Genomic DNA, 17,825 nt, shown 5'->3' on the forward strand with positions numbered 1-17,825 from the left:
CAAGAAACATGAGCAATGGACATTAGACCGGTGGAAATGTGTCCTTTGGTCTGATGAGTCCAAATTTGGGATTTTTGTTTCCAACCGCCGTGTCTTTGTGAGACGCAGGATGATCTCTGCATGTGTGATTCCCACTGTGAAGCATGGAGGAGGTGGTGTGATGGTGTGGGGTTGCTTTGCTGGTGACACTATCCGTGATGTATTTACAATTTGAGGCACACTTAACCAGCATGGCTACCACAGCATTATGCAGCGAAACACCATCCCATCTGCTTTGCGCTTAGTGGGACTATCATTTGTTTTTCAACTGGACAATGACCCAACACACCTCCAGGCTGTGTAAGGGCTATTTGACCAAGAAGGAGAGTGATGGATTGCTCCATCAGATGACCTGGCCTCCAATCACATGACATCAACCCAATTGAGATGGTTTGGGATGAGATGGACCACAGAGTGAAGGAAAAGAAGCCAACAAGTGCTCAGCATATGTGGGAACTCCTTCAAGACTGTTGGAAAAGCATTCCAGGTGAAGCTGGTTGAGAGAATGCCAAGAGTGTGCAAAGCTGTTATCAAGGCAAAGCTACTTTGAAGAACATAAAATATATTTGGATTTGTTTAACACTTTTTTGGTTACTACATGATTCCATACGTGTTATTTCATAGTTTTGATGTCTTCACTATTTTTCTACAATATATAAAAATAAAGAAAAACCCTTGAATGAGCAGGTGTCCAAACTTTTGACTGGTACTATAGATAGATATATCTATAGATATATATACACACATACATATATAGTATGGTACAATGTCCAAAGGCTGATTCACAGTGAATGGAAATAATCATTCCCCAAGAGTAGACCTCCAACCAACCATCAACAAGTCACTGGAGGAGCCATGATGAGGTTGTTTATACTGTACAGTACAGTTAAGTCAGGGTTCCACCACGTCACTCCAGTTACCTCCAGACTATCCTCATTCAGTGGGGCTCATACAGACCCCTCACGTAATGTCAACAATGTTTCCATAAACACCGCTTGGAGCATTCTGGACTAACATCCGGAAATGTCTCCACTACTACTAGCCTAGATCCACAACATTGTTAACAAGAGAAAGATGTGACCCTCAGACACACCAGCTTTAGGCAATGCCTCAGTAATTACAGAAGCTTAAAACACCCCATAGTTTGGGTTTTCATCCATGATACGTTTCACCTGATACAGTGCTACAGCAGCCATAACATCATCATGTGTAACAAAGACACTAATTTCCTGTGTGTGATCTGTCAATCAAGGCACCAAAGAATGCCCTCCACAAATAAGTCAACAACCTGAGCAAAAGCAGACTTCCTTGGTTAACAAGTTTGATCCAAAAGGGCGCCAGCTGTGACATTGTCCAGTATATTACAACATATACAATTGACCTCTCTCAGAACTTTTGGGCCAGACAAAAGCTAGCTAGCTACCATGAATAGAAACTATATGTAAGATTTACATTCTATAAGACCCCAAAATTAAAGCAATTAACATCAACTTCACTTCAGATAATCAATATAACATTTACTCTTCTCAATGCTTACCCGTATTGGTGACGTTGAAAACTTGATCTTCCTCAGTGGTTCCGGTTCCTCCTCATCATCTGAAAGCCCAGGGGCCTCCTCATACTCCTCCTCACAGGGCTGCTCTTCCTTCTCCTCCTCGAGGGTCTGGTCAGTATCCTTATCATCCACAAATGCTGTGTTCTCTCTACCATATGCCACTGCGGAAATCTTGCCCCTTCTGCCCTGCTCCTCCTCAGCAACCTCCTCCTCCACATTTTCCTCCTCGTAATCCGCGGTTTGATTTACAGGGTTCGTATCTTCTCTCCACTCCTCTTTCAATTCATTCCGTGACTCCTCAAATCGACTTACTTCTTCCTTCTCCAGTGTAATCTCTGTCTCCTTCCCGTCATCTTTCTCTGAGATCTGCTGAAGGTGGTCATCCTTCTGACTGATCGCCTTTGATGGCAACTCTTTTAGCTCAACTTTGATCTCTTTTGGGGGTTGAACATGCACTTCCTCAAAAACATCGTCTTCAATATTCTCATCTTCGTTCTCCTCGCTCTCTGATGACTCATTCTGTACCACTACGAGCTCAGCCCGGACCATGCCAGGCAGAGATGAGGCCTGGGAAGGTGGCTTTTCCCTGGTGGGACTCTGTGCCACATGCCCATCACTCTTGGCACTGTTGGAGGTTTTGGCCCTGTTGCTACTGTAAAAGCTATTGGCAAACACAGTAGGCTGTTTTTGATCCCTAGGGGGTGGACTGGAGGGTTTTACTCCATCGCTACCCACAGATGGTCTACTGAAACCGTCACTGATTGAGGGGGAGCGCTTGTAAGCGCTTTGGCCACCTGGGGATACGGGCTCTGGGGAGATGGGCTTTGGAGTGGCATTGGCTGTTGGGGAGAATGGTTTGTGAGTAGTGTTATTGAATGGGGGAGTTGGTTTGAGGACGACACCGGTAACTATGGAGGTGGGTTTGTTAGCGGCATCATTAGTTGGAATGGTGGATTTGTGAAAAATGTCCCTTGTTGAAGATGTAGGCATTGAGCGATCTGAGAGACTGCATACTTTAGACAACATCTCTGTTGCTTTTGCCTCATTGTCACTGTCCACAATGAAGTTGTCTAGCCGCCTGGACATGGGTCCAGCTTTCAGTGACACCCTTGATACATGTTTAGTCTCCTCAGTATCGCATGTCTCATCTGGCTGGCTTCTCGTCACTGGAGTGGGACCAGGCTCCGTTTTGATGTTGCTAGTTTCAGTGGACCCTGACAATCTCCTGGTACTTTTCCCCCCATCAGACACACTGCCCAGGGGCACCCGGCTTACAACTCTGTTGGGAGACTTCTCCGCTGCGGGTTGTTCTTTGATAGTCCTCTCAAAGAGTTTCCGGGTCGAAGAAAACTTCTCTGCCAAAGCTGTTTTGTCAACTTCGACATCTTCTCCCTTGGGGTTTTTGTCTAAACTTGGAGATTCTGGGCTAGTGGCACAGCTCAAACTTGTTTTGTGTGTGGTGACTGCAAATGGCACATTTGGTGGGGAGACAGGGGACAAATCAGCTTTCAAAGTTGTTTTCACCTCTTGAATCTCTTGTTGCTGGCCATCCATCTGGAGGAAAATATTCTTTATCTTGTTTATCCGATTGCCAAAATGCCTCCCCCTCGTGTCCTCCTGTGTGTCGTTAGAGCCATTTGCATATGACTTTGCAGCGCCGTCGGACTTCGTCCCATCAAAAGTACACTTAATAGCGTGGAAGTCCGACTTGTAAGCATTTCTATGCGGGGACGCACTCCTCAGCGCCCTTTCTCCTTTGCTCTCGGCTTTTATCATTTTCAAAGATTTACTGGGAGTATCTTGGGAAGAGTCGATAGAAGTTAAACTTCTGAGTGTTTATTGTTCCACTATTGTTGTTCTCACTCGACCAGTGCCATGGATCCCTCAGATTATTCGGCGTCTTGGTCAGGGAGTCTAAATCATGCGTAATGTGGTGGTCATTCTACAGAGACAAGAGGAAAATACACTTTCAAAACCTAGCTGTTAGTACTATTCGAGCCTATCCAAAGTCAACCTCCTATATACCTTGCAATCGCATTCTTCCGGTTGCTTCAAAGCAAATTACTTTTCCCTCACCACTACATTGTCGTAGACCAACTTTTAAATTATTGAACCTGAATGGGCTTTTAAGAGCCTATGATAATTCGTAGCCGGTCAAACAATGACAATAAAAGTCAGCTAAAGATGAAACACAGAAATAAGTGAACTGTGCAAAACACGTTAGATACCAAATGTCTATTGTGGTGATCAGTTTCATTGTAACAATTACAAGTAAACCGTGAGCAAAACATGTCAGAGCTTTACCGCACGCAAATTAACTTCCATTGTATTTTACCTCTTACGATACTTGCTTCTTTATCCTAGGTGCTGATAGCTCCTCATAATGCAACTCTTGTGTAATTTATACTCCCGAACTTGTCATTTCTTTACCGCCATCACTCCCCTTTCCAGTTTTCCTCCTTCCTTGTACTCCAGATACAGACAAATCGCGCTTCCGCGCGTACGTACCCTCGCCCTCTGGCGCGCCACACGATCAGACAAAATCGGGGGCGCGCACACCAAAACATTCCAGGACTACAAACCCCCATCCCTTCTTGAGTGCGTGGTCGCGCAGACGCATGAATTATTTGAGGAATAGATTTCCTTGAGAAGCTCACCCACCGCTCTGCCGCATATGAAAGAAGAACATTTAAAATGTCCTCAAACAAAGCAACACCTATCCAATCAGGTAGCTACTGTATGTACCTTCAGCAGCTGCTCTGTCTGATAGCTTTGGTGTAAATGTCTCAACAGCAATATGGCTTTTTGATGTTCCAACAAGTGGCTGTGATTTAGGTAAGAGCTTGTGTGAAATAGGCTTGGCATGATACCTTACGCCCAACCGTAACTTGGTCTGTTTTGCATCGCAGTGCCAGAGGCATCACTACAGACCTGAGTTCGATCCTGGGCTGTATCACAACCAGATGTGATTGGGAGTCCCATAGGGCGGTGCACAATTGGCCCAGCATCGTCCCGTCCGGGCTAGGGGAGGGTTTGGCTGTCATTGTAAATAAGAATTTGTTCTTAACTGATTTGCCTAGTTAAATAAATCAATCTTAGCGATACTACCACTGCAGAACAGTGATGTATGTGTCAAAATTCGACTGTGTCCATTGTGTAACATTGTTCCAGAATAGCTGACCTGTAAAGAAACTCAAAGGTACATAAATGGCACTATATTACCTCACTGAGGAACTGTGCTGCCTTGCAGAGAAGCCAAACTAGTTTCTCTAATGCAAATTCTCTCTCTCGTATTCTGCCACTGTGTACTCTGTTTAGGGCCAAATGTGTCAAGTAATTATCTTTTTGTTTTCACATGATTTGGTTGGGTCTAATTGTGTTGCTGTCCTGGGGCTCTGTTTGTGTTTGTGAACAGAGCCCCAGGACCAGCTTGCTTGGAGTTTTGGCCCATTCTCTCAGTCTTTCTGTAGCAGCCAGACTATGCAGCCTGTCTCAGAAAACAGTGTTTGCCTACTGAGGATGGAAAAGTACACTGAAAATGATGAGTGCAGTTTTACAGGAGAACATCAACACTGGTGGTGTTTGCATAGGCAAGGAGAGCTCATCTTCTCTGTGAAGAACACACCATAACACTTAATAGAGAATATTACTTCAGAGTTGACTAATCATTGAGATCTGAGTAAAATTGATATGGTAAATTATGCTAATACAGCCAAATGTTTCCACACAATCCAAACAATGGCAATCGTATTATTTTATGATTTAACACTACAACATATTGTAATGCAATGACTGGATTCTTTTATAGGAAAAAGAGTGAATCCAGTAATTATTTAATATGGGAAATGGAGCAATTACTTACCATGCAGCACTTAAAGGAGGGAACCAGTTTAGGGACAGTAGCCCTGCACGAAGTAGCACAAAAGTTAAAGTTAACTTCTACTCTATAGACAGACATATTTGATGTGTTAATTCTAATCTAAAAATACCAAGATAGCCTTAACAGGATTTGTTGATGTTCTTGAGATCAGCCAGACTCACTGGAAGAGAGTTTAGTGACATTTCCCAGGTGGCATGAGGACCTAGATTTCGAAAATACCAACCAATCAAATAGAAAGGGGGACAGAAGAGGTGAATAGAATTGAAGAAAAAAGTGCTTTGCACTCCACCCTCACAGACATCAATACATTGTATAGGATAGATTAAGTAGATGTTCAATCCAATAAAGAACAGACTTGATCAAATGTGTTAACCCTGCACAGGCCCTGATCACTTTGCAAGTCAATGTACAACAGTGGAGGCTGCTGAGGGGAGGACGGCTCATAATAATGGCTGGAATGGTGTCAATGGAGTGGATCAACCACATGGAAACCACGTGTTGGATGTGTACGATACCATTTCCTTGACTCCCTTCCAGCCATTATTATGAGCCGTCCTCCCTTCAGCAGCCTCCACACCTATACTAGACTAACTAGATATCTTAACTTTGACAAGTAGAAGTTAATGACATCTGAATCTTCTTGAAAAATGTTTTCATGAAAGCAAATAGGCTTCTGTGCTGAGCCAAGATATATTCCAAAGTAGTTCCTTTGTAGAGCATCAACTTCTGCCTATCCTACACTCATCTTGGTACCAGTAGAGCACACTAATCATAGATAATGGACAAAATGCATTTAGAAGGCATTTCGTTAGGTGATCATTCCAAAATCGTTGTGTAAAACAAAAGTTACCGATTAGTATTTAATGAAATAAACTTGGCAGCTAACGCATAAACAGATGGCGATCTATTTGTCATATTTTGAGCGTTGTTATTTTCTCAATCGCCCCAGGAGTGAACCCATACATATTTAAAATGTTTGAAACATGAAAAATTAACCCCAAAAATGTGTAGGTCTAACAACATGTCTTAACTCCAATTGAATGGATTGAAGAGCTACTCCAAATGTTTTATGACTTCCAGTGCCTTCAGAAAATATTCAGACCCCTTTTTCCACATTTTGTTACGTTACAGCCTTATTCTAAAATGTATTAAATCGTTTTTCCACCCTCAAATCTACACACAATACCCCACAATCACGAAGCAAAAACAGGCTAATTTAAATAAAATAACTGAAATATCACATTTACATATGTATTCAGACCCTTTACTCAGTACTTTGTTGAAGCACCTTTTGGCAGTGTCTTTAGCTGACATTTGGCACAACTCCAAGCGGGCTGTCATGTGCCTTTTACTGAGAAGTGGCTTCCGTCTGGTCACTCTACAATAAAGGCCTGATTGGTGGAGTGCTGCAGAGATGGTTGTCCTTCTGGAAGGTTCTACCATCTCCACAGAGGAACTCTAGAGCTCTGTCAGAGTGACCATCGGGTTCTTGGTCACCTCCCTGACCAAGACCCTTCTCCCCCGATTGAGGCCAGCTCTAGGAAGAGTCTTGGTGGTTCCAAACTTCTTCCATTTAAGAATGATGGAGGCCACAGTGTTCTTCAATGCTGCAGAAATGTTTTGGTACCCTTCCCAAGATCTGTGCCTCGACACAATCCTGTCTCATGCTCTAAGGACAATTCCTTCGACCTCATGGTTTGGTTTCTGCTGTGAATTGTGGGACCTTATATAGACAGGTGTGTGCCTTTCCAAATCATGTCCAATCAATTGAATTTACCACAGGTGAACTCCAATCAAGTTGTAAAAACATCTCAAGGATGATCAATGGAAACAGGATGCACCTGAGCTTCATTTCATGTCTCATAGCAAAAGGTCTGAATACTTATGTAAATAAGTTTAACATTTCTTTTAATTTTTTTTAATCCATTTTAGAATAAGGCTGTAACGTAACAAAATCTGGAAAAAGTCAAAGGGTCGGAATACTTCCCGAAGGCACTGAATGTATAAGTTAAATTACGCAAATCATATATATTTTTTACTCATATATAAAAAGAGTGTGGCTAATGGTAGGTAGCTGATGGTATAGACAGATTCAATTGAGATGACTTCAATACAGCCTTTGTGTAACTATTCAAGTAGGCTACATCACAGTCAACATGTCAGAGGATATTCATAAATAGAAATTAACACAAACAGCTTAGCAGTAGCTACATTTAGGGAAGCAATCTCTGCAGTCTTACTGGAGAAATTCTGCTCTTCAGGCATTTCCTGGGGAGTAATCTGCTCTCACATTCCATTTGGGACATAGTTATCTGATGTATGAGGGTTTATAAATCTTCTCGCAGAAACTCACATGTGCTTCCACATTACATTGTGGTCAAGAGATTTGTTGTGGGTTCAACAAGGTGAAGGGTCAAAGGTTTCAATGATCGGAATTATGAAACAGATTGAAGGCTGACTTGATTTCCCTTGACATTTAGCACTTATTTTTCAGTGAAAACTCATGTCTAGATCTGCTGTGTGTGGAGCCTTTAAAACATGTAAAATACTCTTTGTTGTAGCCCTTTTTCAGTAGTGGGAAACTTTGAAAGTCATCTACATACCAGCTGCAACAAAGCAGCTGCCTGAATGCTAGTTAGCATCTGAAATGATGCTGGGTGTGCATACGAGGTCTGCATGTGTGTTTACTATTACAAGCTCACTGGATTATCTCCGAGCAACGGTGGGCCATTAGGCCCTGAAAGGCATACAGGCAGTCAGTGGGACAGCATACCTCCCAGGGGTAAAATCACAGCAGGCCAATGGCCCACAGTCCCCATGACAACACCTCAAACAATGTCTGAACGCACCAGTATCTTCAAATCAACGGAAGACAGGACATTGTACAGGCAACAAAGCACTCTAAAGTCATACTACAAGGTGAACAGCTTTCATGATATCACGAAGATGTTCAGTCCACTGAGGGGCCAGGAATCACGACAGATACGTTTGAATCATAGCACAGCTGCAACACATTTTTCACTAGGCCTATGTACAGGGAACTGCCAAAATAAACACCAACGTAACGTTTCTTAATAGGGAGTTGGGCTATCACAAGTCGCCAGAACAGCTTCAATGATTCTACAAGTGTCTGGAACTATATTGGAGGAATGCGACATCGCTCTTCCACAAGAAATTCCATAATTTGATGTTTTGTTGATGGTGGTGTAAAACTGTCTTTGGCACCGCTCCAGAATCTCCTATAGGCTAAAGCCTTGTTCATACTGCAGGCATTAATGCTCAAATCCGTTTTGGACAACTGACTACCCATACAGCAAATTATATGTGACCAAATCGGATGTGAGTGTGTTCAGACAGCAGTCACTTTCTGACAAGGCTACGCTAGTTGTCATTGTAACAACGGGTACAGTTAAAGTCGGAAGTTTACATACATCTTGGCCAAATACATTTAAACTCAGATTTTCACAATTCCTGACATTTAATCCTAGTAAACATTCCCTGTCTTAGGTCAGTTAGGATCACCACTTTATTTTAAGAATGTGAAATGTTAGAATAATACTAGAGAGAATGATTTATTTCAGCTTTTATTTCTTTCATCACATTCCTAGTGGGTCAGAAGTTTACATACACTCAATTAGTATTTGGTAGCATTGCCTTTAAATAGTTTAACTTGGGTCAAACGTTTTGGCTAGCCTTCCACAAGCTCCCCACAATAAGTTGGATGAATTCTGGCCCATTCCTCCTGACAGAGCTGGTATAACTAAGTCAGGTTTGTAGGCCTCCTTGCTCGCACACACTTTTTCAGTTCTGCCCAGAAATTTTCAAAAGGCTTGAGGTCAGGGCTTTGTGATGGCCATTCCAATACCTTGACTTTGTTGCCCTTTAGCCATTTTGCCACAACTTTGGAAGTATGCTCGGGGTCATTGTCCATTTGGAAGACCCATTTGCTACCTAGCTTTAACTTCCTGACTGATGTCTTGAGATGTTGCTCCAATATATCCACATAATTTCCCTTTCTCATGATGCCATCTATTTTGTGAAGTGCACCAGTCCCTCCTGCAGCAAAGCACCCCCACAACAGGATGCTGCCACCCCCGTGCACGGTTAGGATGGTGTTCTTCGGGCTTGCAAGCCTCCCCCTTTTTCCTCCAAATATAACAATGATCATTATGGCCAAACAGTTCTATTTTTGTTTCATCAGACCAGAGGACATTTCTCCAAAAAGTACAATCTTTGTCCCCATGTGCAGTTACAAACTGTAGTCTGGCTTTTTTATGGCGGTTTTGGAGCAATGGCTTCTTCCTTGCTGAGTGGCCTTTCAGGTTATCGATATAGGACTCGTTTTACTGTGCATACAGATACTTTTATACCTGTTTCCTCCAGCATCTTCACAAGGTCCTTTGCTGTTGTTCTGGGATTGATTTGCACTTTTCGCACCAAAGTATGTTCATCTCTAGGAGACAGAACACATCTTCTTCCTGAGCGGTATGGCGGCCGGGTGGTCCCATGGTGTTTATACTTGCGTACTATTGTTTGTACAGATGAACGTGGTACCTTCAGGTGTTTGGAAATTGCTCCCAAGGATGAACCAGACTTGTGAAAGTCTACCATTTTGTTTCTGAGGTCTTGGCTGATTTCTTTTGATTTTCCCATGATGTCAAGCAAAGAGGCACTGAGTTTGAAGGTAGGCCTTGAAATACATCCACAGGTACACCTCCAATTGACTCAAATGATGTCAATTAGCCTATCAGAAGCTTCTAAAGCCATGACATCGTTTCTGGAATTTTCCAAGCTGTTTAAAGACACAGTCAACTTAGTGTATGTAAACTTCTGACCCACTGGAATTATGATACAGTGAATTATAAGTGAAATAATCAGTCTGTAAACAAATGTTGCAAAAATTACTTGTGTCATGCACAAAGTAGATGTCCTAACCGACTTGCCAAAACTATAGTTTGTTACCAAGAAATTTGTGGAGTGGTTGAAAAATGAGTTTTAATGACTGCAACCTAAGTGTATGTAAACTTCCGACTTCAACTGTATGTGAGCAGTGGTGTAGGCTGATTGGTGGTGGTGCTCATGCTTCCTATCACTCAGAAGTTATGTAGCAAGGTAAGATGACAACAATACCCGCCATGGATGTTTCCCAGTTCAATCAATCAATCAAATTTATAATGCTCTTCTTACATCAGCTGATGTCACAAAGTGCTGTACAGAAACCCAGCCTAAAACCCCAAACAGCAAGCAATGCAGATGTTGAAGCACGGTGGCTAGGAAAAACTCCCTAGAAAAGCCAGAACCTAGGAAGAAACCTCGAGAGGAAGCAGTCTATGAGGGGTGGCCAGTCCTCTTCTGGCTGTGCCGGGTGGAGATTATAACAGAAGATGGCCAAGATGTTCAAATGTTCATAGATGACCAGCAGGGTCAAATAATAATAATCACAGTGATTGTAGAGGGTGCAACAGGTCAGCACCTCAGAAGTAAATGTCAGTTGGCTTTTCATAGCCGATCATTCAGAGTATCTCTACTGTTCCTGCTGTCTCTCGAGAGTTGAAAACAGCAGGTCTGGGACAAGGTAGCACATCCGGTGAACAGGTCAGGGTTCCATAGGCAGAACAGTTGAAACTGGTGTAGCAGCACGACCAGGTGGACTGGGGACAGCAAGGAGTCATCAGGCCAGGTAGTCCTGAGGCATGGTACTAGGGCTCAGGTCCTCTGAGTGAAAGAAAGAAAGAGAATTAGAGAGAGCATACTTAAATTCACACAGGACACCGGATAAGACAGGAGAAATACTCCAGATATAACAGACTGACCCTAGCCCCCCCGACACAAACTATTGCAGCATAAATACTGGAGGCTGAGACAGGAGGGGTCGGGAGACACTGTGGCCCCGTCCGACGATACCCCCGGACAGGGCCAAACAGGCAGGATATAACCCCACCCACTTTGCCAAAGCACAGCCCCCACACCACTAGAGGGATATCTTCAACCACCAGCTTACCATCCTGAGACAAGGCCGAGTATAGCCCACAAAGATCTCCCCCACAGCACGAACTCAAGGGGGGGCGCCAACCCGGACAGGAAGATCACGTCAGTGACTCAACCCACTCAAGTGACGCACCCCTCCTAGGAACAGCATGGAAGAGCACCAGTAAGCCAGTGACTCAGCCCCTGTAATAGGGTTAGAGGCAGAGAATCTCAGTGGAGAGAGGGGAACCGGCCAGGCAGAGACCGCAAGGGCGGTCCAGTGCTCCAGTGCCTTTCTGTTCACCTTCACACTCCTGGGCCAGACTACACTCAATCATAGGACCTACTGAAGAGATGAGTCTTCAATAAAGACTTAAAGGTCGAGACCGAGTTTGCGTCTCTCACATGGACAGGCAGACCATTCCATAAAAATAGAGCTCTATAGGAGAAAGCCCTGCCTCCAGCTGTTTGCTTAGAAATTCTAGGGACAGTAAGGAGGCCTGTGTCTTGTGACCGTAGCGTACGTGTAGGTATGTACGGAAGGACCAAATTGGAAAGATAGGTAGGAGCAAGCCCATGTAACGCTTTGTAGGTTAGCAGTAAAACCTTGAATGTTCAAAACAATAGTGTAAGAACACTTTTATAGCCTCTAAGAATAAGAGGATCCAACTTTCAAGTCCTTTTTGTCTAGCCACAGCAGTCAACTGGCTAGCTAGGTAGCAGTTTATCTTCATAACAAATTCACTAATGTGTTTGTAAACAATTAACAAGCTAGTTAGCTACCACAATTTTTGGTCAAACTGTCAACAGAGTAGCTAGGTGGTTTGAAATGTGGCTTGACCTATCCCATTCGTGCTTTTTGGCTGTTCAAACTGCAGGAAAAATAAGAGATTCTTATCGGATATGCAAATAAATAAGATTTGTGTCACTTCAAACTGCCAATGTGAACAGGGTTTTAGTGGTCAATTGGGTTGAGATCTGGTGACTGAGACGCACATTTAAATCCTCCTATGCTCCTTTGAGATCCCTCTTTCAAAGTCAATGACAGTGTCTGAATACCCATACATACCGTTTGAGTATGTGGGGGAAAAATAACGTTTCATAGTATGTGACATTTCGAAAACCGAGTATACTTTAAATGCCCGGATGTCATACTCATTTTAGCTTTGACAGCAGCTAATAATCAGATATGGCGATGTGCTACGGATCTTAACCAACAACGCAATCGTGCATGACGCATTCTCAGTATTGGAAAATATTTCAGGACTGGAAATGTAAAAAAAATCTAGTATGGTTTAATTGCCAAGATGTTATACTCATTTCATTATCTAGAATTCAATTCACTGGAAGAGGTGGGCTGCGAGTGATAGGCCCTAGTTCCCTTCAAGTAGCCAAACAACAAAACTAGGCTACTTAATTGGGAAGATACAGAATAGCAACGCTTCTGCCGTGGTGTTCAAATGTAGACTAAGTCGTTTTTGATCACGAGTAGGCCTATTCCGTCGTAGGCTACATCTTTGAAAAAGTTTTTCTTACCCAAAGTAGATTTTTGTTTTCTCATTGAAAAGTGTTTCTTGTTATCTTGGCCTTCGTCAAAGCTTGTTAACATCATACAAACGGGGACAGCTTGGTCTGACGAGGAAATCACAACTATTGTGTAGTCCTTGCAGAGAAACCACATTATAAAAATCACATCAATGAATTTGTGTGAAATCAAAGAGGGTTGCAGTCCAAGTAAGCTTCAAACAGGGAGCTCACCCCGCAAAGCACATGGCAAGATCAGTGACATAACATCAAAACAGGGGGGAAAAGTTACGGTTACATAATGCACTGTGTGAAATTGTGATGGAAATGTGCATACTATGTATTGGTGCATCAAAATTAATGAAGTTGCCAATATTATGTTTCAATAGGCCAGCATGATGGAGTAGCTAAAGTGGAACAGTATTTTTTTTTAAAGTTTGATTTAACCTTTTGTTTTTAATTAGGCAAGTCAGTTAAGAACGTGAATTCAGAAAACGTGGGAGACTTTTTGCGTTGAAATCTTCTGTAACCTCTTCAGACATCGATCCAACATAGCCCAACTCATGATGCATTTCTGAAATCCTCAATGTTTCCTAATCAAACAAATTGAATTGTCATTGGGGTCCAATTAGGACTATAATGGTGTCCCAGTTTATCTATCCTGCTGTCTACCAAATCCAAACTGAAAATATGTTTTTTACTCAGTGCACGCAAATGGGTGTGTCATGCCTCCTGTGAATATGATATCAACATTTGTTTTTGTGTGTGATTTAGGAAATATCTTGAGGATTTCAGAAATGTATATTTTTGGGGGATAATATGTTGGATAGATGTCTAAAGAGGTTACAGAAGATCGTCAATGTAAAAAGTGTCCCACTTTGTCTTAATACACCGTATTAGAGTAGGTGTCATAATGCCCATGAAACCTAGCGGTCAAACAGGGAAATAGTTCCAATTGTTTTTCCACCAATTATTTTTCCCATAGGGAATTTTAGAAATACTCAAATAAGGGCTGCTTTTCGTGTAGGCTTACCTTGGTGTGACGTTTTGATAACCATGCAAATCTCTCTTGGACAAGGTGACTTTTATCAATATATTAGTCTTTTTAGGCTCAGATTTGAAAATGCTAATTAGCATCAAAGTAGACATAATGCTAGACTACAAATCCCTGCACGTCATCTCTAGCTTATACCTTTGTGTCAATTTAAAACTTGCACAAGACAGTTCACTACTAAATGTAACATTAGATAGTTAATCCAGAGACCCTTTTAACATTTGTTGTTTATTTTGTTAAAAAAAATGGACAACTTTCCCTTCCCAATTTCGTGGTATCCAATTGGTAGTTACAGTCTTGTCCCATCGCTGCAACTCCCGTACGGACTCGGGAGAGGCGAAGGCCGAGAGCCGTGCATCCTCCGAAACACAACCCAGCCAAGCAGCACTGCTTCTTGACACAATGCCTGCTTAACCAGGAAGCCAGCCGCACCAATGTGTCGGAGGAAACACCATTCACCTGGCCACCGTGACAGCGTGCATTGCGGCCTTCCTGCCACAGGAGTCGCTAGTGCGCGATGGGACAAGAACATCCCTGCCGGCCAAACCCACCCCTAACCCAGACGACGCTGGGCCAATTGTGCGCCGCCCCATGGGTCGCGCGGTCGCGGCCGGCTATGAAAGATCCTGGACTCGAACCAGGATCTCTAGTAGCACACTGCCTTAGACCACTGCGCCACTCGGGAGGCCAATAATGTACAGTCTTATGGCAAAAAAAGAAACCAGATATGCCTCAATCCATTTACACAGGCAGCCCAATTCTGATATTTGTTCAACTAATTGGTCTTTTGACCAATCACTTCAGATATTTTTCAGAGCTGATCTGATTGGTCAAAAGACAAATTAGTTTTTAAAAAAATCACAATTGGACTGCCTGTGTAAACGCAGCCCATTGAGCAGAGGCCCTCTCGAGTGAACTACTTTCCATGCCAGCACCACAGATTTTTGAAATGGCCTGTTTTCTGTTAAAGTTCTTAGTCATGTTATACAAATCTCTGAGGTCTTCCCAGATCAAATCTCTGAAGTGTTTACTGATTATTTTCCTCAATGTTTCATATCTGCCAGAAATGATATTATATTCCATCAGTCAAACTTCACAGACCTCATCCAGATTTCCACTTTTGACTCCATGACTGGAAATATGTACCATATTGAGACTTTAATGTTACATTACATTAATCAAATCATATATTATATTAATTCTGAACACAGTATGTCCTCAGCAGTTCACTGTGTTATCAATGGGTTATTCATTAAGCCATTTTTTACATGATTTTGTCTATACTGTATTTTAAACATAATATATAATATGTAACAATGTGGATAAATGTCTTATTGAAAATAAAAACTTGTCGACAGTGGCCACTTCTTCTTAGCCTATAGGGAGTGTGGCGTAGTGTTAATTGGCAGGGTGTGTCTTTCACATGGTGGCATGTTGCAGCTGGCGGTATGCAGTATTAGCGGAATGTGTCCACGCGCTGCACGCCTGAGCAGGAGTAGCTCATATGACCCCATCCTCCTGACCAATTCCAAATTCCACCTCCAGAAGAGAGGGTGTAACTATGGTGATGGCAGCAGACTTCTCTTCAGATGATGGCAATTACAGTTTACAAACACAAACTGTGGTTTGTCACCACCGCAGATAGACCCAATCTCTATAACAGTGGATCAAACTTGACAGTGGTATGTGAGCTGTGGCCTGTGCGCAGTTGGATAAGTATACAGTATTCAAAAGTTGGAAATTAAAGGATGTCATGATGTTACTGGACAGGATGCACGCTGAATGCTGCCATCTTCTGACAGAAAAGTAAATGGCTGTGAACAAAAGGTGAGAGCAGACATTTTCCTAAATAAAATCAGCACTGTGATGATAATCGCATGTCAAAATAGTAGCTTTTAAACAATGTATGCTTTGTTTCCCACATTGTTTTTATTCCCAATTCAGTGAGGTCATTATGGAGTAAAAGCAGTAATCGGATGGCACTTTCAAACATGAATTACAGTCTTGTTAACAAACACATAGTGGATTCAGGAAAATACTGCCACAGTTAGTGAGGCAAGATAAGATAGCCATTACTTCTACATTCCCATGTCTCAGTTTGTTACCAAGGCAACTCTAAAGGGAAAGACAAGAAACAATCTATGTAATAAAAGTTTAACTGTATTTGAACTGAAAAAAATACATTCTATGGCCAAAATAGCAGCCAAAGTACACTAGAGCAGGCATAAGCGAATGTTATTCCCTGTCTGTCCTCGCTTCCTGCTACATGACTTCAACGCATGGAGCTTCAAATGTCACACTATACCCCTGCCTGCATAACTTACTAATATACTGCAGCACAGAATTCCCCTGATGTGCTGACTGGCCATTTAAATCATGCTGTTTGGCACATCTGTCTTCAGCAGCTGCTGCCTCTTGACTCCCTGGTTATAGCACACACACACACACACACACACACACACACACACACACACACACACACACACACACACACACACACACACACACACACACACCGTCTGGACTTCGGATATTGTATATGGGAGGCATGTGGAACGTTCCCCTGCTGCCAATCCATAGACCCAATTGGGCTTGAGTTGCTTTTTCGGTGTTGTAGTCAGTGTGTTGAATGAGAGTGACAGAGCCTGCAGCTAGCTACCGTAGGGCTCCTATGGCTCTTTTTCATCTGAATGTCTGAGCACAGAGTGCAAGAGGTTCTCCAAATCAATCAGAGAGATGGTTGGAAACCAGAGTACTCTGGTTCACTCAAATCAATGTTAATGAGTGATTTTTGCAAAATTACAAAAACAGAAATCTCTCTCGGGTTGCCAATTGAATAGCACCATAATTGTCCTGTGATCCACAGCTACCAGTGTGCAATTCCAACAGTGACTATTCCACTCCCATGGGCAGACTGCAGGTATTTTCTTACAGTGGATATAAAAGCATCTGACTGTTTCCTCCCAATCATTTTGCTGCAGTGCTGTCACTGTAGTGACTGGCCTTCACAGCTCCTGTGCTGTTTATCGCTTGTCTGCATTGCTTTGTATTTAGTGTGCTTGTATAATCTACTGCAATCGAACCTCCATAGTCATAATGGCTTTGTAACCTATTCCAAAGTCTGCACATATCCGAGCTACAGTAGCTTCCTTTCCGGAGGAAATAGCTGCCTTTAGGTCTCAGGTAAGGTTATCCATCATCATTAAGGTGACAGACAACCCAGAACATTACCTCTGTTACATTCACCCTTCTATTCACCTTTGGTTGACCTCCTCCTCTCCCTATCAACACCAACAGCTGACTGATACCAGCTCTCTGGTGATAGGAGTCAAGGCACCACTGTAACCGATTTCCATCAAACCTTGGTCATCAGGCAAGGTTGCACACCACAAATGTCTGGCTTTAAAATGTGGTCGTCCCCCATTACTTTTGGTTAACAGTTGAGGGGTGGTTCTACAGATATATAAACATTCTCAAATTCATAGACAGAGCTTCAGATGCAAGGACTGACCATCCATCATATAAAAATTATAGTTCTAACCATGTTTTGATGCTATGGACTATACAGTGTTTGTTTACAAGCAAAAACTCCCAGGTCTGTATTGTTTTTGGAAACCTGCCAAATGTACAGTTGTAATTCATAGCCAAAAAATGATTATCCTATAAATATTTTGTTTTTAGAAAACACCTCCTAAATATCAGCTTTTTATATATATAAAACAAGATGCTTCAAAATGTTCCACTCAAGTAAACTATTGCGCTATAAAGATCACGAAAGGGCACCTTGCATGTTAGACTGACCGAGT

The 17,825-nt window shown here is 42.5% G+C and overlaps 1 protein-coding gene across 3 annotated transcripts in view; it reads right to left on the bottom strand.

Moving 5' to 3' along the window:
• The window catches only part of LOC106586230 (uncharacterized), a 44,812-nt gene extending 40,697 nt beyond the window's left edge, over positions 1-4,115 (bottom strand). For all 3 annotated transcript variants that reach the window (XM_014173277.3, XM_014173276.3, XM_014173275.3), the window contains exons 1-2: positions 3,930-4,115; positions 1,577-3,536 (exon numbers count right to left, since the gene is read on the bottom strand). In XM_014173277.3, the coding sequence (XP_014028752.3) occupies positions 1,577-3,370 (1,794 nt within the window). In that variant the 5' untranslated portion in view covers positions 3,371-3,536; positions 3,930-4,115. The remainder of the gene's footprint in view (positions 1-1,576; positions 3,537-3,929) is intronic.
• Positions 4,116-17,825: the final 13,710 nt, after the last annotated feature.

This window comes from Salmo salar, chromosome 25 (assembly GCF_965601325.2).
Source record: "Salmo salar chromosome 25, fSalSal1, whole genome shotgun sequence".
Taxonomy (NCBI): domain Eukaryota; kingdom Metazoa; phylum Chordata; class Actinopteri; order Salmoniformes; family Salmonidae; genus Salmo; species Salmo salar.